This window comes from Choloepus didactylus, chromosome 7 (genome assembly GCF_015220235.1).
Source record: "Choloepus didactylus isolate mChoDid1 chromosome 7, mChoDid1.pri, whole genome shotgun sequence".
NCBI lineage: Eukaryota > Metazoa > Chordata > Mammalia > Pilosa > Megalonychidae > Choloepus > Choloepus didactylus.
The window spans coordinates 44,862,783-44,886,981 of NC_051313.1; the positions used below are offsets into that span (position 1 = coordinate 44,862,783).

General features: G+C 41.4%; 1 protein-coding gene across 5 annotated transcripts; it reads right to left on the reverse strand.

Moving 5' to 3' along the window:
- Positions 1-822: 822 nt before the first annotated feature.
- Positions 823-23,332, reverse strand: PRDM1 (PR/SET domain 1). 5 transcript variants are annotated; one of them, XM_037842981.1, is made up of 7 exons: positions 23,086-23,332; positions 21,263-21,563; positions 14,636-14,755; positions 11,009-11,261; positions 4,933-6,044; positions 4,342-4,470; positions 823-3,940 (listed from the first exon to the last, which is right to left on the reverse strand). In XM_037842981.1, the coding sequence occupies exons 1-7, from the start codon at positions 23,145-23,147 to the stop codon at positions 3,365-3,367; spliced, it is 2,553 nt and encodes an 850-aa protein (XP_037698909.1). In that variant the 5' UTR covers positions 23,148-23,332; the 3' UTR covers positions 823-3,364. The 5 variants fall into 5 exon arrangements, with proteins under 5 accessions (XP_037698909.1, XP_037698904.1, XP_037698905.1 ...); XM_037842976.1 differs by having other exon boundaries at positions 21,263-21,511; positions 23,086-23,331; XM_037842977.1 differs by lacking the exon at positions 23,086-23,332 and adding an exon at positions 21,819-22,978 and having other exon boundaries at positions 21,263-21,511.
- Positions 23,333-24,199: the final 867 nt, after the last annotated feature.

Consider the following 24,199-nt stretch of genomic DNA (forward strand, 5'->3'; position numbering starts at 1 on the left):
TCACATCTACCAAACGAGGCTCAAATTTGTGTCTTTCCTCGAAACAGATGTTGGTTTCTGGAGCATCAACGGCCAAGGAAGTGGGCTCGGACTCATTCTCACCAGGTGACCCTTTGGGCCACACAGTCAAGTTCTGGTAAAAGAGCACCTTTCTGGAAATCCATTTTAGATGCAGAAGTGGTAAATCTACTTCACGAGTTGAGAAGTAAAGGAAAAAACTTCCCAGGACATAGGGCAGGAAGACTTCAGAAGCCTAAAAGCCCTTATTCCTTGTGGCATGCTTGCTGTTAACTACTGAAGATTTATTCCTTGCCCCAGCTTCCAGGGCTTCCTTAGGGCCTCGTGAAACGGCTGCGTCTCCGCGCGCGCGCACACACACACACACACACACACTGACCCAGGCCTAGGATGGCATTTCTGGAAATGCTCCAACTCATCCTTACCTCCCCACCACTCCACACGGGCCACCAAGTAAAACAAAACAAAAAAGTCCAACAAAAGCACACAAATCTTCCCCCACCTACTGGCTAATGCTTGAAATCTCTTTCTTAGAGGACACTCTTACAGCTCATAATTAAAGAAAACATCTTAAACAGGTGACAAGAGAGAGACAGCAGATCAACACTGCCAGGTCACTCGCACGTGTAAACCCTGACAGAGCTTGGGGGAGGGCCTCATCACGGAGCTGCTTGAAACAGAAAGAAGGCAGAGACAAATCCTGTCAAGTTCAAAATTTGGTCTAGTGCCACCCTTAGAGTTTGGATAAGATGTAACTCACTGGCCCCTCACTCAAGACACTAGACAAGCATTGGTAAAGCATGAACATTTATATTTAATTTACACTTCGACAATTTGCACATAAATAACAATGTAAACCAGTACGTAAACATAAGATAGTTTGTTGTTCTAGCAAAGTAAAAAGCCAGTAACTTTGGTCAGTTTTAACTTTGAATAGAGGAAAAAGTAAAACCACTATTGATTGTGGGCTCAACATTAACATGTAAGAGGCCTATTGGGGAAAGTCACTTGGAAAGAGAAGGAAGAAGTCTCCAGCCACCTGCAAAGCAATGATTTGTAAAAATTCTCAAATACAAGAAAGCACACAAGGGAAAAAAAGAGAATGCATGAACGGTGGTGAAGAGAAAGTGGTGTCCATGTCCGAGTAGTGAGGGCTTCGTATTACCTACAATTAAGAGCTGTTTGTCAAACACCGATACATTAAAAATTCCTGTCTTGCTATTTATAAGTACAGATCAGTAAGGCTATTACGTTTCCCTGGCTTATCCTAAACCTGTTCTATTTTGCAGGGTTGACATTAGTTGCCATGAAAAAATTGCTGAATATATAAAATGGACTGATTAGTAAGAGAGCAGTATTTAGGAGGGAGAGAGAGGAAGAGAGAAAAATTATGGCTGATAAAGGGACTGAATAATGGGATTTTTATTTCTTTGACTTGGGTGTGACCACATAATCACAAGGTGGCAAAACAAAACTAAGCTGGTCTTTGATTAAAAGTTAAGAAAATCCAACCAAGGAAAAAACTAAAGCTATCTATCTCTGATTGTCCCGAATGGTACAAAAGGATTGGTTGCTCTCTTTCTCCCTAGTTGTCACCCAGTTCCACCTTTGCACCATAGTTCCAGGCTCTCTGGCAATAGCAAGGAGGTGCCCGAGCACAAAAATTAGATTTTGAGGTTATTGAGTGTTAAGCAGAGTCTCAGCAAAGGTTTGATTTTTTGTTTTTGCCCTTAGGAAAAGTAGGTTCTTTTACATGGCTTGGCTCACAATTTAAGTGGTTATAAATATATTATATATATATATATATATACACATGGTATAGTGGTATAAATAGATTTATAAATATACATCATTCATTGCTACACCTTGAATGCCAACATGTCATCTTTGGACTTAACAGAATAAAAGATAAAATGACACACAGTCTGTCTTTTTGGAGCACACTTGGTTTCTTCTCTAGGGTAGCAAATCATTAGATAAAACATCATTTCCTGCACTACCGGACACACTCAATGAGGTAATTGTTGTTGAACAACTTTGCAATGCCCTTTCATCTTCAATTAAGTTAACCATAAAATGTAAAAACACAAATACTGAGGAAAAGCTGAGTTTTATACAGGAAAAAAAATAAAATTGATGTGTTGGGGATAGGAATGTTCATTACCCGCTTTTACCTAAGATTATGAGAATACCCGTTTTTCTGTTTTTGCTTTTCGGTGTGGCCTGAGCCTATCTACCTCAAACTCCTTCCTGGTAGAGCACCATATTTGTGCAATTTTGACATAAAAAAACAGAACCAAAAACAAACACAACACCCAGACTCAAGGCCCCAAACCTCACAGATACAAAAACCACCTGTGCTTTGGGAAAATTTCGCAGTGGTTTTAAACATAGCATTTTGTCTTTTTCACATTTTCAGATAATACGTTGGGATGCAACAATCACGTGGCTACTGTGAATGGTCACATGACTTTGGGGAGTGGGAGGGGGGAGGGAGGGGCTCTGCGTTTTGGAGAGGGAGACAGGCTGCAGAGCCTTCCTGTTACCTTCCTGGGTAAAATTGTGTCTAGGAAAAAAAAAAAAATCTGAACTACCTACGGAAACGTACACTACTCTTTTTCTTGTTTCTTCTACACAAGTTATTATTGGTAATTCTGCACACATACCTCCAAATTATATAATGCCATCCAAACGATATGATCTTTTGAGTTAACAGATCAACTGTGTTAACTCTGGCAATACCAAAACCTCATTTCCAAACCATTATTACAGAGGGAAGTCGATGAAAGTAATATATTTGTTTGCTAAATCTTAGGTACTTAAACAGAGGTGCACAAATTATCTACAAAGAATGGTCACAAGACAAAAATATAACATTTATACTCAAATTACAAGGAATTTTTCCAGTCATTGTAAACTTTTTTAATTATTGCTTTTTGAATGATAAATTGCATAATAAATTATGAAGTATTATCATTGAAAAAATAATTATGGTTAGGCAATAGTCTTAGTAATGGGAAGGCTATGCAAACATATCCACACAAATTCTCAAAATGCTCAGGTTCAAATATATAGATGTGTGTGTAAATAAGTATATATATATATATATATATATATATATAATATGTATATATATATTGTCTTTGCTTCGTTTATGCCCTGAGATTTCAGTAACTTTGGAGTTCCTTCTTTATTCCAGAGAGGTGAGGGGAAACTGTCTGTGGTCAGGAGAGCCATGCAGAAGTGGAAGTATGTACAAGGAATTTGCTACAGGCACCCTGACTACACCAGGTCATAAATTAACAAAACAAAACAAAATGCAACGCTTCTCATTTTCTGAAAAATCCTAAGGATCCATCGGTTCAGCTGTTTCCTGTTTGACCTTTACAGGTACCAGAGGTAGTGGGAGAGTGTGAGGCAGCTTCAGGAGGGACGGCTCTGATGACTCATAAAGGCTACACCCTGAGGAGAGGAGTCCATTCCCCGTGTTTCTTTGCAAAGAAACCTTCAGCCCAGTTTCTTCTTTTTCCTTTCTGACCATGGCCAGAATTTCCTTCTCCACCACAGAGGTCACATCGATGTTGTCCCCCATGTCCTCGAGCCGGTCGGCATTGTCACTGATGTCAAACTTCTCTATTTCCTCGTTGATTCGGGTCAGGTCGTCCAAGGGCAGCCCGGCAGCGGGGGCCATGGGGCAGTTTCCCTTCAGGTGGACCCTGAGGCTGCAGAGGTGGATGTAGCTTTTGTGGCACTGGGCACACTTGTGGGGCCGCTCCCGGGTGTGTAGGCGCTTGTGGAGTTTCAGGTGCACGAACTGGGTGAACTTGGCAGGGCACACCTTGCACTGGTAAGGTTTCTCTCCGGAGTGGAGCCGTAGGTGGGTCTTAAGGTTGCTGGTGCTGCTAAATCGCTTGTGGCAAACCTGTGGTGTGGGGAAGAGGGAAGAGAAGGGAGACAGGAGGAACAGAAGATTAAAAGTGGCCAACGGGAGGGGTAAGCTGGTAAACAGCCAGCAACCTGGGAGGCGAGAGGCCTCCCTGTGACACCGATGGCGTGGCACTAGGCAAACAAGGTGATGTGGGCACGCTGCACATGACGTGCTGTTTACTTCCCCTGCCATTTTCCCACCCACTGGAAGCGGGCTGTGTCATCCTCTCAGCTTGTCAGCAGCTACAGAGCACTGGGAGGTCCCCAGTACTGATGGCCTGGGGCAAAGCAGAATTCCCTGAGTTGGTTTCAACTATGGGCTCTAGGAAATGGGAGAGCAACTCCACAGACATTTTCCACAGAGGTCAAATGCGTTACCCAGAAAATACTGCCCACCTGGCATTCATGTGGCTTTTCTCCTGTGTGTACCAGGTAGTGTTTCTGCAGGTGGGCGAGCTGAGTGAAGCCCTTGTTGCAAGTCTGGCATTTGAAAGGCCGTTCTCCACTGTGCACTCGGAGGTGGACCTGAGAAGAAGCCACATGGGTTAGCTCTGCTCTCCAATCAGCTCCAAGACCTACTGCCACCCCTCCCAGACTCGGGCATCTATGACACAAACCATCTTAAGAAAAGCATCAAGACAAAGTCTTAACCAGAACAAATAAAGCCCCAATGTTTTCAGAATGTTTTGTTTGGTTTGAGCAAAAGGAACTAAAAACCATAGGCTAGCAGGGACTTTAAACTGAACTCCTGGCCCAAACGTTACAGCTTTGTTCAGAAGAAACTCAGGAGAAAGGCAGAGCTCATCCAAAGCCACACAGTTACAAGTGCAAAGGCAGAACAGAGCCCACCCGGACTCTTCTCATTGCAGGTCTCACACTGCCTTGGCAGTTTATAGCCCGTGGAGAGTGAGCGGAACACAAGCATGAGGTGCACCCACACACACAGCTCCCAGCAGGCAAGCAGAACTGCTAGGGCTCGAGGCCTACCTTCAGATTTGAGAGCTGGCCGAAAGTCTTGGCGCAAACGTTGCACTCATACTTAATCTTGCCGTTCTGCTTCTTCAGTGGGTAGGGAAGCGTCTTGTAGCCAGTCATGTTTCTTTTGTTTTTAATGAGATTCATGGCTTCGTCGCTGCTGGGGGCTGCCATCGCTGCTGAGGTAGCTTTGGGCTGCACCACGTGCTCCGACATGGCAGCCGTGCCCGCCGTGGGAGACCCGCTCGTGGGGCTGCAAGCCTTGTCCTTCATGGTGGCAGCGGCCCCGGGGAGGGAGAAGGCACTGTGGGGTGTCGGGACAAGCACTTCTCGGGGATGTTCAGGCTGAAGGAGCCTCCGGGCTCCGTCGGAGGGCAGCGAACTCGGCAGAGAGGCTGGGTTGAGCACAGGGTGAGGCAGGTTGCCCCCACCGAGGAGGTTGCTGTAGACAGGGTACAACCTCGGGAAGAGGCTGAAGTTGTTGATGCTGTTTATGTTGCCCACAGCGCTCAGGCTATTACAATTCATGCCATACTGGGGTAAAAGAAACCTGGGGTAGTGAGCACTGTATGAGGGGATGAGAGCTGGTGGGAGGTGGGGAGCAGGCGCGTATCCGGGGTAAGAGCCCAAGCCTTCAGGGCCGTAGGGCGAGGTCAGGTAAGTGTATGAGTCCCGATGTTCGTGGGGGATGGGAGCCAGCGGTGACACCGTGTTCCCTGGGCTGCTGTGGGGACTGCAGCTTTTTAGGCTTTGGTCAGGGCTGCTTCTGGATGAGGGACTTGGAGTTGCAGAGGACGGGATGGGGGAGTGGGTAATGTAAGTCGGTCTCTCCATCCCATAAGCCAGGGAAGCTTTCAAAAAGTCTTCTGGCAGAGGGGCCCGGATGGGGTACACCACCCGAGGGTAGAAGGGCATTTCGGGGCTCCCACTTTTTCTGAAGTCATCCATGTCCTTTTCTGAAGTGAGGGGTGAAATGTTGGAGCGGTAGACGTCCCTTCCTTTGGAGGGGTTGGAGTCCAATTTTAGGATTTCTTTCACGCTGTATTCTCTCTTTGGGACATTCTTTGGGCAAAGTTCATTTTTCTCAGTGCTCTGCTGCTTTGGATTGCTGCTCTGCGTTGGTGCTAAAATGAAGAAAGGGCGATTATTCAGAGCGATAGAGAGAAGTGAAGTGAAATTGCCAAAGTTGCTCTCTCTTTTTGAGAAAACCTGAGCACCAGCTGGCTACGCAAGTTAGAGACACCTGGCTTGACGCCCTCTCCTTCTAAAGGTCTCTGGGCCACTCTCCATTTCCTCCTCAGCAAAGTGGGGACAGTGGCAACATCTATCGAGTGAACAGCACCGTTTGGATTGTTTTGTTTCCATTCATAAAAACCTTATCATAGAAAAGTGCTGTTCATGCCGAAACAGATAGCTTCTATTAAAATGAAGTGGAAAATTCCGGGGTGGGGGGGGAGTGTCAAATGTAATATAAAGTCATTCTGATGTTCAGTTTAACTAAAGGAAATCAGCTCACCCTGTGAGCTAGATGTGAAAGATTAAGACTCATTTCAAGTAATAAGCAGTCATCAATTTTCACCTCAATTCTTGTTTAAATACAAATTTGATTTAAAAAAAACAAAAAAACAAAAAAAAACTGTCCAGACTGCCTATGCCAAACAGATCAGTCATGTGGAAACCACCCCTTACCCTCCACTTGCTGACAACACGAGCATTTCACCAGCACTTTGTCTCCTGGCAGTGCCATCCCCTGGAATCCTAAGGCACGACACAGTCACCTCTGCCAAACCACAACTGGCACTTCCCGAGCCAGTTCAATTACTTAGAGCACCAAAGAAAACAGAGGCAGCGAGGATGAAAGCATTTATTCCAAAAGAAGGTATACTATGACTTGGGAAATAGACTATTTGGTAACAGCAGCAAGAAGGAGCAACAGTTCCAACCATCCATGCCCGGCCAGCCCTGCCCCCACACACTTGGGATAACTGCAGCGCTCTGCTCAGCCTTCCCTGGAAATCAAAAGTAAAGCCCATGGTGCTTAGTTTAAGCGCTGGTTATGGTTACTGGAGGGTGATCACTCCAACTAGAGCAACTGCCCTAGATGGGGTATGCAGTCAGCCCGGGAAGGGCACCCCCTCTGCGGGCAGAGTCGCCTTTCAAGGCAGCAGAACCCTCGCCTCAGCACCAGAAGGATCATGCCCGAGCTTTTGTAAAGCTCCATCATCTTAAAAATGTCCCTGCTTGATTTCACTGAGAAAGAACCCCAGGCTTGATATCCAATAGGTCTAGAAGTGAACAATTTGGAACTCCAGCTTCTGAACTCTCCAAATCCATTCTCTGGTGACAGGCTTGAGGAATTCGATTCCAGTTTGAGAGCTCCTCAGAGAATGTTATCTCCTGCTAGCTGTTATCAGTTCCTCTTCTGTGAGCCAGTGGCCCCAGAATAAACACAGAGGATGACATTATCAGGAAAGATGCTGATCAGGGGGGCAGTGATGGAAAGCTTGTTAAGGGAGAGGGATTTCTGAAGCCCCCAAACCAAAATAAATATCCCCTTATCAGGCCAATATCAGTCTTTCAGTGAGGCCCAGGAGGCAGGAAGTTCAAATCGTCACTTTTGTTTTTTAAAGCTAAAATGGTAGCTTTAAAAAGGAGTGAGACAACCAAGCGGGAACACTGATGGGAACACTGATAGGCACACTGATAGGCAAGGCTTCTCCCAGCCACAGGAAGGAATTTTATGGGGGTAAGAAGGAATGCTTTGGAGGCATCCAGAGGTGCCCCCACCCCCAAAAATAAAGGTCACCCTAATAAAATTGAAAATACAGAAACATCACCCTTATAACTTTCTGCCATTTTTAGCTAGCAAATTAACATTTAAGTCTCACAAATTTTCCAGGAGCCTCAATACTCCCTTGGTTCTAAAATTGAACAAAAGAAAAGCCTTAAGTATAAAAGTGTAAGTCCATCCATAGCACTGCCCCTCAATTTTTTTAGTAAGGTGTTCTTAATAAGCACATGAGTATAATTAGATTATTGAACTAAAACAAAGCTAATGTTTGGGCCAACAAATAAGTCAGAATTTAACTCTTTGGAGTCAAGCACTGAGCACTATGTCAACATACAGTAAATCCACCATACCCTTTAGCTATTTCTTATGCCTTTAGAAAGAAAAATAGATCTAGATCTTATTTTAAAACAATATCCAGAGGGATGTGTTAGCCTCCCTCAGATGATGTTCTACAGGTGGGAATTATGGAGCTTCTGTGTATATGAAAGCACATTTTAAAAAATCATCCTTCAAACAGCAGCTGAGTAATCAGTGGAGCTCGTGTCATTTCTGACTCTCCCACTCAGAGGCAGTTTGAGTTAACATGAAAAAGAAAATCAAGATCTGTTTTTGTTCTTAAATCTTAAATGGCTGTAGGCGGACGGAGTCATTTCAAGAGTGAACTGCTTCTGAAGGCTCTGAATGGTTTAATTATGCCGACTCACATTTTCGATCTATAATAAGAACCCCCAAGACTACAAGAAAGAACCTAGAAGTTCTGCAGTAGGCAAAACAAAGCCTGTTTTCAACTGAAACTGAGAACGCAGATTAACATTTAGAAGTCTATAATTTGATCAACTGTTTTCTAGATGGGTTAGCTAGATAGATAGGGAAAAAAATACAAAAAAAAAAAAAAATTGAGGGAGGTAGGAGTTTACTAGTACTTACTCTTTTTAGTTTAGTGGGGTTTTTGTTTGTTTGTTTTTGGAAAAATGCCACCCATAATTTGTGATCTCTGGCTACTTAGATTTCCCTACTTGTTTGCTGCAAACGCCTTCTCCTCAAAACTCTACCGACTGCGCCATCACGGAGAGTCTAGCACAGAACTCTATAGTGCTTTAAGCATGGAAACCCAACACAACTCATTTGGAGACACAATCTTCCTATTAGACCTGATGAAATAGTGGAAATTTTCCTGATCAGAGTCTCAATCACCAGTTGCCACACCTAAGACAACTGGTTTCACAACCGGCGGCAGGAGCCTTGTCTTCATATGACCAATTATTGTTGCATCTCATTCTTCACTATAGATATTGGGTACCTAAATATGTTAAACTGCCTTTTATAGCAATTAAAGATTCTGGATAAATAAAAGGGAGTAGTTTGAGGCAACAAAGGTGCCATTTCACAGTATACATGAAAAGTTCCTTCTGAACACAAAGAATGAACATTTGAATCTTAAAATACTGTGCAAAGGCTTTCATTGAGGAATATAAATGCAAGGACCTTAAAATGATTTTTTTTTTCTTTCTGACAGGCAGAGAGTGGGGTAAGCATGGTTGGTGCAAAGTCACTACTGGACCGGGTGTCCTCAAATGGAGTTACCGTTAAAAAAAAACAAAAAACAAAAAACGAAGACTTTCTCTCATTCCACAAATGATTAACCTCAAGAAATGAAAGGAGACCCTTCAGAGGAAGTGGCTTGTTATGCGAAGAACGTTGAGAAGGAAGCAGCAAATGATCCCATGAGATGCCCCGTTAGAATGGAAGCTCCCTAAAAATGCAACTGTGCACCTGGGTGTTTTACCATCAACTCTTAGCACTGGGCCTGTTACATACAGATGTGGAAATATCCAAATGGCTCCTGGGATGCCCAGTACTAGGGATGTGACAGAGAGATTCCCAGGAGCCCTGATGGTACCACCTTTGGTCAGGGCCTGATTTCATTATGCTCATTCTGGAAGCCAGTTTGTTTCTAAACATTCCCAGATCCTTTTCTGAAGCTCAAGGGTATACTGTGTTTGTGTGCATGTGCACTGCCTTATAGAACCATGAACACAAAAACTCACAGACCCAAACAACTGGCGGGCTGCTATTTATAAGGTGGTCCTATGGCGAAGGTGTGTCAGCTTTTATAGCCTCAGATTTTTAGAAAACAGCAAATACACAACAGTCTTGAGATCGTAAGGGAGACCAAGGAAATTAGACAGTGAGATGAACACAAAATAGCTGTGGTGTTGGATTACTTAAGACTTGGATAATATGTTAATTGGTTTGTTAATTGGTCCTAAAGTGTAAGCCAAAATTCCAATTTAAAATTAAGATTTAGTCCAAAGGTCTCAAAGATAAAAATACAAAGGGAAACAATTTAGCCTTCAGATAAAGATATGGAAGAGCATTTCAACAATTGGTGGATCTGGGTAAAGGGTATATGGGAATTCATTGTACAATTCTTGCAACTTTTCTTCAAGTTTGAAATTATATCAAAACAACAACAAAAAAGACAAAGGATGCAGCATTCTGTTTTAACTTTTAAACCCAAAAGAGATCATTTCCAAAATTGCTTTATAGCTTTGCAGTATAACTGAGAACATACAACCACAGTTACAACAGAGGTTAGAATTTTATGGTAATTCCTAAATCATTCAGATCACTTGAGAATGACTAAAATGAAGTAGCGCTTTGCAAAAAGAGGTCAGGACAGCAATTTCAACCAAATAAAAAGTAAACGCTTATAAACCTACAGAACTGAGAATTTGTTAATATAAAGTGATAGGTGACTACTGTAATACTGATTAGGAGATCAGATAATTAGGTTTTTACCATAAGGAAGGAAGCTAAGATATGAAATCTCTAGGGTCATCTATTTAGTATAATATTTGAAAAATCATGATGGAGACTTTTTCTAGAAACAATCTTATAATGTACCACATCAGACAGTAACTTGATAACTAAATGCACATCTCCACAATATATTTATGCTATAATTTGCATAGTCAGCCTGTGAGAACCAATCCCTATTATATACTACCACCTGCCCACTGCTGGATAAATTAGAAATACATTTCGTCCTATAACTTTCTGAAGTAAACATTCAAAGCAGCTCTTATTTTTTTTTTTTTTTTTTAATGAATGAAGTTTCATAATAAGTAATAGGAACAACAAAAAAATTCCCTCTTCTTAGTCCCTAGTTTAAGCCACCTACTGTGGCCCAACAGGATGATGAAACCATATAATTAAACATGTTATGAGCTCATAGGGCAGAACTGACATTACTGGCATTTTTTATTTATTTATTTTGTTCTGTAATCCACTTACTGAGATTCATCATTGTCAGCTCTCCAGGATAAGGGTAGTGAAGCCTTTCTGCAAAGTCCCGACAATACCACACAAGAAGTTCCTGGTTGGCAGGGATGGGCTTAATGGTGTAGAAGTAGACGTTCATTCCGTTCTGACACGCAGCCAGGTTTTGCTCCCAGGCAGAATGTGCAGGATTCACGTAGCGCATCCAGTTGCTTTTCTCCTCATTAAAGCCATCGATGAAGTGGTGAAGCTCCCCCCTGGAATAGATCTGTCCCAAAAAAAGAAGACAGCCATGTCAAACAAAGGCAGCCCCAAAGCAAGGGAAAGCTTTCCCCAGCACCTCTAAGAATAAATACAGCAAGTACCATGTGGGATTTCTGGTCCCCTATTGCCTAGTTAGAAAAAGAATCAAATCAGTTTAGCCAGAGTAGTCTTGAATCAGCAGAAATAAGGTGGTTACAGGTGAGGCACATTGTCAGTTACCTTTTCCATTTTGGTTTTATCGTCTTTTCATGTTCTCAGGGAAAAATAACAGAAGAAGGAAACACAAAATTTCATTTAAGGAGTTGCCTCTGACTGAGTAAGCCACCACAGAGTACTACTTTTGCTACACAGTGAATGGCAAATGGGCGATGCTGCTAACTTCAGTTCCGATTATGCTGACTTTTAATGCTTTGAGTCACCTGGGTAGGAAGACCAGGATGAGTGACGACGTCAAACTGAATAACTCAACTTTTTCTATGGCCTCAGTACTTGCCCGTTTCCTACACCCCCGCCCAAGCCTTAAACTATGCACACATCCTCCACCCCCAACCCTCCAAGTCCCAAAGTAACACTTGTTCCTATGAATACTTGGAACCTTGCCTTTTTGTGGAAACACTGGGTGGGGCAAAGGTGAACTTCACCTGCCATAACAAAGTGAACCCCGGGACAGAAGCCAGCATTCTCGACAGTCTACTCAGAAGTCACTTTTCCTCTTGATAAACAAGCTCAGCCTTGCGCTTTTCTTTCAAGCCAAAGGAGGGGAGAGGGAGCCCTCTTATCGGGAGGAGGCTGGCTAAAACACCACACACACAGCCATAGGCATACGTTTTTGGAAAAAGAACAGGAAGAAAGTATGTCGTACTTTAAAGGCAAAGCATCACGAAGAATTGAAAACCAGCCCAATAGTCATATTACCGCTGGTTAATACCTGCACCCTGGCCACTGGGCAAAAAGGCGGAGGTAAAAACAGTAAAAATCTAAATATTCTTACTGAAACTATACACAAACTCCTTATCCTTTCACAGCAAGTTTCTCTTTCTTTTTAAGAGGTACCACCTTTTCTTCAGTCTTAGGAAATTTCCTCAATCAATACCTGGTTATCTGTGACTTGTAGTCTCCAAGTAACAGGGCACTGGTTCGTAGCAGAAATTTCGCTCTAACAGGCCAGCCAGTTGTTGCTCTATTCTTACTCACATACTGACTATATTAGTCTATAAATGGTTTCTATATTTGCTCAAAGGTTATCAAAAGTAAAAAGAACTCTGTCCCTTTAACATAGGCAGTAAACATCAGAATCACTTTCTTTTAAGAGTAACTTCCTGTAAATTGTGAAGGGGGAAATACATGTGGCTTCATCAAAGCAGCTTGTGAGAGCTTTTGCGGTGTGTTTTGTTAAGAGAAAATGGAACGAGGTTGGGTGAATTCTGCTCTCATGAGGGGTTTTCAAGTTTGTTTACTGTGATGTGCAAACTTCCAGGAACGTGGGGTTCCATCGCGCTCACACTCTTTCGCTGGGGCGGAAACTGCTTTCTAAAGCTATGGGTGTGTTGCTTCCAGTCAGCCTTCCACGGACTACAATTTACTGTATCCTCATTTTACAACAGAAACGTCAACCCCATGAAGTCACACACATACACACCCACGAGAAAATAAGATCATGCAAACACAAAATGAACACTGTTCCTTATCACCTCACTACATTTCCATATATTATCAGGAAAATTAAAAACGTGCTGACTCATAATACAGTTACAAGAAATAATGTCACTGGTTTCTCAACTTGAACACCCCTTCTCTCCTTTGACTATATAATTTGCATGAAACTTTTTCTTTCCCCAGAACAGATGTTCATATTCCTGCCAGCAAAATCAGGATACTTTTAACAACATGTGGGAAGTTCTCTCCTACAGTATCTTTGGCATGTGAAAAGACTGATTCAAATAAACCCTTCTAAAGAATGCCTTTCAGTTACTTATCGTGAGTCTTTAATGACCCAGAGAACAGTGACACTCATAGGAGGTTCTTAGTTATTTCTTCCCCTTTTCTCAAAATGACCATATATTAATGAGTCTTCGTTCAGAACTTCAACTTCAAGAACTTGTATACACCTCTTTGGCTCACTTCTGGGAGGAATTTATTGGCAATAAATGCACTTACATTTTCCCCAGTAAAACTCAAGTAGTAACTATATTTTAAACATGAGTAATTATTAAATACAAACTGCTAGCACTCAATTCTTAGTGAATAAATAGCTGCTCTCTTTGGCTTGGAAAACACTAAAATAGATTTCTACAAACACAATGCTCCCTGGGTTAGAAAAAATATATATATTCTTCCTTAGGCACAGCTTTTGAGACATTTCCTAACAGATGTTTTTTTATGATACTTATCACAAGAGATACAAGGGTTCTAGGCAAAATTACTGGTCAAGTTAAGGATAATACCAGTTTCGAAGTTACCATGCAGTAATTTATTAAACTAATTCAAGTAATTATTCCCCATTAGTCATGTACATTTTATGTATGTATAAAAATGACTTTTTTATAATTTAGTAAGCATATTTTTATTTTCTAAGTGAAGAAACTGAATAGCGCAGAGAGATTTGTAAGCAATCAGACTTTTCTGTTCACTCCCTAACACCAGGTCTTTTTCTCAAGGAGTCTATCGTAATTAGCTCATCTCTGGGGTCTTTTCTAACTCTGATATTCCAGAGGAAGTCTTATTGGCCAGGACTCTTGCCTGAATGTCATAAGAAAGTTTATAATCTCACATGATTTTAGTATTTTCCTTAGGCTATAGGTGTAATCTACATATACTGTCAAACCCAATAAGTTTTTTTTTTTTCAAATCCAATAGTTTTATGGTGCACTCATTTAAATAGGACTAGTCCTGTAGTCCTTCTCTATTCACAAGCCCCATCTCCCAACCATTCTTCCTTAATAGCATTTATTTTCAAGACAATTCACTTATGATAACTCCTCCATTCAATTAAAGTTAACTCAGCAAGAAATCAAGAACGGGTGAAATCTAAGGCTTGGTGACTCATTACTACTTCCTTGCAGAGAAATGCAAATGAGCCTACCCTTGAAGCAAGCAGCAAACTGTTTCCCTTCATCACAAAGCTCTGAGTTGCAAAAATTAAGATTCACATGCAGTCCATAGTCCATCGCTAACCACCAACAGGCTGTGTTCCCAGAGCCAAACATTTAACTGGTTTCATCACATTTGCTCGGATTTCCCTGTGTCCATGGGGTCCTGATACTTGTGGGTGAGCCCCAGCATTTCTCAGCACAGGTTGAAAAAGGAAGTGACCCAGCTCCTCTAGCCCCATTTTTTTTCCTAATACTTAATGAGTCTGGAAAATCTTTCCTTACTTACCCGCCAGAAGTATTTCCTGTTTGCGTTCTTGGGAACTGTATCATTGGTGTAGATTTCACCAATTAGGGGTCCAAAACGTGTTCCCTTTGGTATGTATTCTTTGCTCACCACTCCAATAACCTAAAGGGAGGAAAACATATGAAACAGTTATAAATGTAAAATGTTAGCCAACCTTTTCAAGTGATAATACAACCAGCAGCCACAAAATTGTGACACAGAGGGCAAATGTTAGTAAGTGCCAAATAATTAACAACAAGCTTCAGCTATGGGGCTGGGGGGGGGGTTCTTTTACATTGCAAGGTCATAAGAAAACACTCAACCAAGTATTAGACTAGTCTCGAGGATTAATCTCCCATGACTGAGAGTCCTCTATTTTTATTATTATTTTTCACTCTAGAAGAACAGAGAGAATAACCATTCTGTTTCAGAATGAGAATAAGATACTGCAGAATTAGATGATCAAGATTAGACCATTTCGGTCTGCTCCTAGTTTCTCATTTCTTCTTCGCCCTCAAACCATAAACACAGTGTGCTTGAGGGAAATAAAATAGTTTTAACCTCAGAAACCAAAATAATGCTCTTTGATTGTTCCACAAAGGCCTAAGGAACCAGAAACCAAGCACATTATGTTTTGTTTTGTTTTTTTTTCATTCCAGACAAGGTTTTTTTTCCATAGCTTATAAGTTCTCTTTAATAGAAGAAAGACCTTTCAAATAACTTCGTTCTTCTCTAGCATCTTCAAAGTCCTCCTTTGAAATGGGAGGACTTCATACTGAGGAGAGATTGCATGTTCTAAGATCTGAGAAAATGACCTTCTCAGACAGAGTGTATCACAAATTTTGACCTTGTAGGGCTTTGCTAAAGAAACATGTTAAGGATGTCAGTTCCTCCCTGATCGTAAATTTCTCGAGTGGGGTAAAAAAAACACCAACCACGTATCTGGCAGCAACTCATCACTATTCATAAGAACTGCTCCGTAAGTAGGCCTTTACAACATTTTGCAGTTACAGGTTTGTTTTGGTTTTTATTCACTCACTTTCCCATTCTTATTTTCTTCTCCCTCAAAACAGCCCACAATTACCTACTGAATTCCTTACTTAAATGGACCAAGAGCAGGGAGCAAATGGTGATAATATTTATTTTCAGCTCTTATTATCCCTCTTGATTCCAGTGTGTTTCTTTCTTCTCCAACTGGCAGACTCAAACAGGCAAATCAAAAAATGTTCACAGATAGCTCACAGTGGAATATAAGATTTTGGTTATATCACTAATTCCTTATTAAATCTAATCAAGAATTTAAATCTGTTTCAATGAATAAGGAATAAGCACACCTAACTTGGGTGTGACAGACCGGTCTTTCTCATGTAAGTTCCTATCGGCCACTGATTTTTTTTAAAACAGTTTAGTATTTTATATACAAGCCAACAGAGCATGCCAAACTTTAAAGGGAGAGAAAAAAAGAAAATTTCCTACACCTAACCTGAGTGAAACAAAGTTGGTGGGCTAGCGTGTTATTTTTGGTCCCTTATGAATCTCGGCAGAGAGTTGAAAAAAGCAGATGTTCATTTCATCCTCCTCCTCTGCCTTCATTTACATCTATCTACCTGCCCTTTCAATAACAGTTCATCGTTATTGGTATTCGTTGGCAGAACAACTACTGGGAAGAGAGTATCTCAGAGCAGTCTTGAGATAAAAAAATATATAAAGCTTAAATCTCAAGTCGACATACTTATTCAAAGGCTTATTGTTTAGGATATATTATTATTGAAACTAATCTGGAAAATTCATGGAGTTGACACGCATATGACACACATATCATTTGGCATTCATATTTGAGTGATTATTCCATAATATTAAAATGACAAACAGGAAAAACAAATAATGGCATTCTTTGGTCAGCCAATAATTAGCAGTTGATATTTTCAACCTACCCACTTTAAAGCAGTAATTTTAAGAAAGGCATGCAACTGGTTCATCAACTTTTGTTTTAAATTATAGTCTCCTGCAGACAGTGTCTTGAGAGTCAGAGCTTGATTACCAACAAGTAGCATTACATTAAGGTCAGGATTTTTCTTCTGAATTGCCATTCTTTTACCAGACTGGGCCTCTGGGATTTCAGTCATCAATCTTACACTAATAAAACATGGCTGAAGAAATGTCAACTAGAAGCTTGTTCCTACAAAGAAATTTGGAGAGGACATAGGTACCCAACAAATATTTGAGCACAACTATGGGCAAGATATAAAGCAGGATTAGCAGTGGTTCTTGCTGTCTATAACCTTAGAAGTCTAATACACCTGGCAAGACAGGAGAACAATTTTAAAAAGAGGAGGTCTGTGGTGGAAGGCTATGAAAATCCTTAAACCCCAAACAAAAGAGACTCAATATTAGATTCTCTTTAGGATAATCTTTATAAGTAAGGCAGAAACCTAATATTTTATATTCCTGTTATACACAGAACTATAGAGTACATTAAACCCATACATATAAATAAATATAAACATAAAATCATGGTAGTTTGAGGTTTGAAGGATTCTTTTCGTTTATATACCACTTATACCCGTTCCCAGTCCAGTACTCTTAAAACAATAAAACCTTCACCCCAGATCTATGTCTGAGACATTATTCAAAGGGAACACAAAGCTGCAACTTTATGGTAACTTTGTAGAGGGGATAAGAATCAGGTTATTTTTTATCAGGAAGTGAAACACCAAGTCATAGTTCTCCCTCTGGCCCTGGAACGATCCAGCGTACTTCTTTGTTGGCCAACCCCATCTGTGGGACCCACTGCTTATAAAATTCTATCGTTGGAGCAAGCTAATGTTACAGAGGGACCTGGAATGTGCCTTGGATTTCACAGTGCTGAAAAAGGCCAATTAAGAACGTGTTCACCTAACTCAGGAAGGAAACATGCTGGAACTGACCAGGGTCCTAAAGAATTATTGCTGGGGACAAGCTACCAAGTGCCTTCTATAAACCTATCAGTGAGAGGACACTGGGCTTCAACATTTCCCTGCTTCATGAGCCCCCACAGGAGCCCTTCGCACCACGCTGTATGTGCAGAGCCAATGCCTCTGCTACCTGGGCAACTGTCTCTCTGTCACTGGCCTTGGTTACAGAGCACACCCTAACATGGGCGGCTCTAGACAAAAAAGAAAAAGAACAGGATTTCTCAGTCTTATTTTCAGTTTTACACAATGAAGATTTTACAGCTCAGGATGGGTTGAATGGGGGCACTGAATGAAAGTCCAGTAGCAAGGAGAATACACACACAATATGTATATATATTTAGGCAGTATGCACATTAAAAAAAAACAAAAAAACAAAAAACACAGCCGTGGGTTTTAAGCACAAACATTACCCAGGTCTAAATGTGGTATGAGCATCCTTACACCAAATTACATTAAGATCATTTTAATTACTAGCTCTGTCCCCCTCCCCCACCCCATAAAATGACTCATTCAATTAAAATTCTATTTTGAATATAAGGATATTTACATTGAGATGACTAGAGCATTGTAGTAGACTGAGGCCTTCAGCCTATAATTCACCCCCTTTTTTTTAAAGGGGTGGGGTGAACGGAGATGTTTTTGGAAGGTTTCCTCCTTAATTATTATCTTTATAGTAAAGGAAATGTGGTAAGGCCACAGTACATCATCTCCCAAATAAAAGGTATTCTGAAGAAGTAGGAGTTGCATGTTGTGGTGAGATGCTTTTTACAGATGGCTTGGGTTAATAAAGGACCTCAATCAAAATGGACACTGAGTGAGTCCCCAAGATCAGGCTGGTGTTTCTTCACAAGACTCGGGGAGACCAGACTTACTGGAGCACAGCACCTCTCAAATGCAAGTGAGCTCAACCAAGGGCAGAAACTGGTACAGGCGACTGCTTCTAAAATATAAATACCTGAACTGACCTCTGCATTCAAGTATTCATAGAAGATTATTTCAGGAGGACAGGGGAAAACCCCCGTAAGAGAATAACCCTTCAGTTTAAAAGTTTTTAAAGTTTTGAATAGTATGTCCGTCTTTGCTTTTAGTTCTGGAAATAGGAAGTAAGAACAGCCTCATTAAAGGTACAGAACGGTTCTAAACCAAATCTAAAAATGAGGTTCAACATCAGAAATACAGTCTCTATGTTTTGTTTTTAACCCCCCCAAAAACTGCTGACACATAACACAAATTCATAATGAAAAATGGTCTAGTTAAAAAAAAAATCCCCAGTATGTCAGCAGAATGGTACATAATGTAACATCTTCTGCTATTTAAGGAAGGGCAAGATAAATCAGTCAGATAAAAACTACATGTAAAAAGGCTTTTTTTTTTTTTTTTCCTATTTCAATGGCTCGTGGGACTTAAAAGACTAACTGAATAATGATAATGTAAACATTTCATCAATCCTAAATGCTTCTGTTCTGGAACTGGTTTGCAGCTCTCATGCCCTCAATGGCTCAATTCCACAATCCTCTTTCACCACCTAAAGGGACTGTCCCCATTCCCAAAGTTCCAAAAGGAAGGATGGAGAAACAGGAACACAGGTACAAATTCTAAAGCAACTTAAGACAATATTATATGTGAGTTTGTTGATTGCTTGCTTTATGATTAGGGACTGGAGATGTACCATCCTACTCAAGTGTTTCAGTTACATAAAATATGGGGAAAAAGGATAAGAGAATACTGACTCCTAGCTTAGTTTTGAAGAGCCTTCTTTATATTCCATATTTTTTTGGTTGCTTAACAAACTGAACTAGGGAGTTATATGTTCACTATTTCAGAGAGGAAAAAAAGAAACCAAACGAGCTTAATAAAGTTTTGGCCTAAAATATGTTAAGATGATAAATAAAACCACAGTGACACCAAGAGGGGCCAGGGTAGTATAGTCAAAAAGCACGGGCTGGGGAAGTCAGGAGAACTTCCCTCTAAGTCCCAACTCTGGCTCTAACTGAATGCTTTCATGTAAGCAACTATATCTTTCTGAACTTTGAATCAAGGTTCAGATCCAAGAGCATTACTTGACTTAGAATGATGGAAATTTAAAAAAAAAGCAAACAACAACAACAACAAAACTTCTTAAGCTAAGAGCTGAACTGAGGACAAGAACATTACAGAATTAAAAGCAAAAACGACCCACAGAATCGAGATTCGTATTTCAGTCCCAATGGGCTGGCCAGGGCAACACAGCACAAGTTAACCGTGGGAACAGACCAATATTTGATCAAATCTGAAATAGGAAAAAAACCACACTACACCTTAAATACCTAAACAAATCCTAAATTGATCCACCAGCCACATTAAGAGACTTTCTATTGAGAAGAGTCCTTACTTTCAATGAGAAGTATAATTAAGGCTGACCTCCGGGATTAAATTTTCGGTAACATTAATGTACAATTACAATTTAAATTTTGCTCTGTACAAAATCTGCCTCCACTTTCCCAGCAGGAGAAAAAAAAAAAAAAGGTTGAGCTTTCATGAAACTCAAAGCAGAGTTGCTCTATTTAATTTTAGACAGCTGTGTCTCCCCCTCACCAAACACACTGAACTCAGACACACAAACAGGAAAGAGATAAAGCTTTTCCCAAAACAGGCTCCTCGACTCCAAATGCTGTTCTTAGGGAAGGGGGAAAGTGACTTGATATGGCTGTAGCTATTAGTGCCAGTAGCAATCTCTGGATTCCTAGGAGCAAATGATCCCCTTTCCACTACTTGCTGAAGGAGGAATATAACTGACAGTGATGTGTGGTGCTGGTGTGGGGAGTCAATTGAGGGGGTTGATTTGTTCGATTTGACCCAGCAGTGGTCCACTCACTGGGGAGAGCAACTGTAGTAGCTGAATTCTCAAAACAAGAAGCCATTCTGCAAGTTATTTCACAGCTAAACATCACGCCTGGATGTAATAGTTATATAAAAGGGTAAACACAAATCAGATGCTCATTCCAAGTTTGGATTTTCAGCCCCTTTGAAACAATAAAGAGTGTACCCACTTCAGAGGCCAGTAAGGAACAGGTCTGCCAGCTCAGCCAGAGCAAAGGAACTGCCACAGATAAACAGTGGTTAGCTCTTAAAAGTCACGATGACAGGGGACACTTTTACATGACCCTTTTCTCAGTTTATACCATCACTTCAGTTCATAAACACGTCAAGGTTTTGAGAATAATTTTAGAAACCCAGCTAATAAACCTGGCTCATTAAAAAGAATAAAGCTGCCTAACAACCAGAGAGGCCAAAGAAATATTAAAAACTCTTTTTCTAAGAAAAAGCTTCTCCCTTCAAATTGAGGTTCTTGCCCAGTGAGTCCAGCCAGAGCAGGCAGCAGCGGCTTTCTCTGAAGCTCCCTGACAATTATCACCCACTCCATGCCGCAAGAAGACTTTTTCAAGACATGTCAATTTGCCAAAAGATTTAACTGTTTACTAATTAGTATGGAACAGTTGAGGGCTGGAGGGAACAAGAAGGAACTGACTTAGGGAGGAGAAAGCAATGAAAGAAGTGAATTGAATGATCAATTATTCATTTACTGACACAGATTCTCACAGCTCTATGGGAACTCAAGGGTAAAGGAGGGAGATTCGGGGTCAGGTGCCCAGCTTCTTTGTCAAAAAAAAAAAAAGAAAAAAAATCAGAGGCTTACCTCTTTGCTGTCTGTGGCATATTTGAAAAGTAGATTCCTTGGCAAGGATGCCTCTGCCTGCACTGAAGTCCCTCCATCGGCCCCGGAATCCCAGGGGTGGTCATTGACGATGTATGTACATTTCTCTTCAAACTCAGTCTCTGTCCACAGAGTCATATCCGCGTCCTCCACGTCCATTTTCATGGTCCCCCCCGTCCCCTCTGCCAATCCTTGAAACCTCACAGCGTTGGAGCTACACTTCGGGGCAGCCTGGAAGAGAAGGGAAAGGCCTTTAATCCCCATTGTCCTGCTGAGTCTGTGGCTCCTCTGAAAGGCTATGACTAATACAGTAGTCTGAAGACTTTAAAAGCAGATGCAGAATGCTTGGTGCAGTTGAGTAACAGCCAAAAAGCCGTATAAAGTAGATTGCCTTAAGAAGCAAGGTTTTTAAATGCTATTCTTAGTTTAAAAAAAAAAAAAAAAGAAAGAAAGAAAAATAGAAAAAGAGTGTGGCCACCTCATTGAGGGAAAAAAAAAATCAGAACAAGAAACACCTCTGAACAATCCCAGGGTTTACCTCTCACGGCAGAAAAATGCTGTGGGCGCTCAGTCCTCTGTCCAAGAAGACGCCCGGGGTCATGGCCGCCAGACCCTCAGTGCTGTGGAAAAGCTGCCTCAGAAAAGTGTCACAAACAAGGAGAGGAAGAGGAAGGAGCTCTGTCTGCCTCTGAATGAAGCTAAAAATGGAAAGCGCGTGTGGTGCAGGAGCGGAACCCAGCCTGCCTTTTCCAAATGGGGAAGCCTGAACTTTCCCACCAGCTCCCAACGCAAAACAACTTTCAAAACAACCTGCCCACCCCCCTCTGCTGCGCGCTCTCTTTCATCCTCTCACAAGTAAGACCAAAAACGGTCGCATCCTGCCAGCATCACTGAGCTGCAGCCTTACAGAAGTCACTTGGACCAGAGGAAAAGAGGAGGAAAAATGGGTGAAGGGGAAAACCCTGCAGTTTTTTTCGTGATCTGTGGGCATCTCACGCCAAAATTGAAAAAGCAAAAACACAACATAAAACCGTTCAACGGAAGTCCCTGGAGAGAATTCCTTCAGGAGCCCTCAGCCACAAATAGCACTTTCCATTTAAATCTGAAAGTATACCAATTCCCAGAAGTCACTGGTGTGCTACAGTTTACTGTAACTAAAGTTATAACAAATATAGAAGACTCAGAGGACAAGCTGTTTCTACTTGCAAATTAATAAGGATATTCCTGCAGATTCCTCCTCACACTCAGTGCTCTTCGAAGAGAAATAAGGTAAACAACTTCTTCAATATCTCCCCATCTATACATATTTGATAACCACTAGGACTCCAGGTAGCATTTCTATGTAAGAAAGTATTCTTGCTAAAATGTAAACATAACACTGTGAAAGTGTTCAAGGCGGCTTTTATATATTCTTCCACTTCTTCCCTACGTATGATGCGCTTTAAAAAGTCAGATGCGAAGTTTCCTTTGGTTAAGATAGAAACAAACTTGCCTATTTTTATTTAGTTCCAACATGTACAGTCGTGATGCCAAATAAATGTTTAAAAAGCAAAATTCAAAAATTAAAACCAGCCCGGAGGATTTACTTTCTTTGATGGTAGGCAGGAACCACTACTGAAATTTCAATGAATTGACAATTCTGCCTAGTAGAACTGAAAGGGTTAATGATTCATAAGGAAAGAGTCTTATAAATGTTTGACAGCACTAAATGCGCTGTTTCTTGTTTCTACGGCGACTACGCTAGCAAAAAAAAAAAAAGTTTTCAGATCAATTTCAGAATAAAAAAATAAAATGAAGTTCCTTACCAAGGTCGTAACCACAAGTTTTTCCCAGCAAAAATCCAACATCTGAGATAAGTCTCGCTCATCTCTACACTGCCGACATTTCTTCCCGTGTCGCCTCGCCGGGCTGCGCAGGACTGACGCGCACCTCGGCGGTCCCTGCTTTTCTACCGCCGCCCGGGCGCCCGGGTGCCGGCTCAGGACAGGTGCCGCGCGCTGCTCTTGCGTCTCCGCAACACTGGAGGGCCGAGTGTCACGGCTGCACTTTCAGTCTGTGCTAACCAGACCGGCGGCTCCTTTCCCCTCCCTGCTGCAGATTTCCTATTAGCCAGCCACACGTCTGATTCACCCTCCCAGCTGCCTGAAGTGGGGGCGTGGCCACACCTGCACCGCGCCGAGGGCTTTCCCCCCAGATTCCGAGCGCCGGGAGCTTCCTCTCCTCGCCTGTGAATATCAACATTTACTTGGAATCTTTTTACTTCCCTTTGAAGACACTTAACCTCAGCGTTTACTTGGGCTGTATTGTATTCTAATTACCCCAGACCGCCCTCCTTTCTGCTGAGGCTTAATAAGGGGGAGTGCATTCCTTAAATTAAAGAAACCTTGAAAGCTACCTAAAAATTTTGTAGCTCCTCAGGTCAGATTCCCAGTTACAGAATATATAAAGTATTTCTTGAAAAGAGCAAATTAGATGATTTTTGCCCTTAATTTAATCAAACGTAGCTATTGCCTAAGAAATACATGTTTTCCTAGAATCTTGTAAGCTGCCATTTCTCCTGCCAAAATACTGTACATTCAAATTTGGAAAACTAACTTCCCTCTTCCAAAAATTTAGTAAATAGGGAAATAGGAAAAAGCTACAGTCCTACATATTGAAATTTCTTTGCCTTACTTCTGTTCCCCAAATCCACAGACAGACTAAAGGGGAGTGTGTAAGTAAAATGTACAGTGTTACTCGTTCCACAGTTAAGGGGAATATTGAACTGATCACTGCAAGTGGAAGGCAGAAAGCCAGTAATTAGTGCGTTCTGAGCCCCATCAGGCTTTTCCTTTAGTCCCAGTCAGTCCTCTGTTGAAGGAAGGACATCCTGTGATGATGGCATACAATGTCCTGTTTGTTTATTATTAAGAGCGTGGA

Excerpts from the sequence above, each read along its gene's own strand:
- PRDM1 (XM_037842981.1), bottom strand. The coding sequence starts at position 23,147 with ATGAGCGAGACTTATCTCAGATGTTGGATTTTTGCTGGGAAAAACTTG. Across the intron at positions 14,756-21,262 it reads ATGCCACAGACAGCAAAGAG|GTTATTGGAGTGGTGAGCAA; the intron begins GTAAGCCTCTGA and ends TCCTCCCTTTAG. Across the intron at positions 4,471-4,932 it reads GCCAGCTCTCAAATCTGAAG|GTCCACCTCCGAGTGCACAG; the intron begins GTAGGCCTCGAG and ends GCTTCTTCTCAG.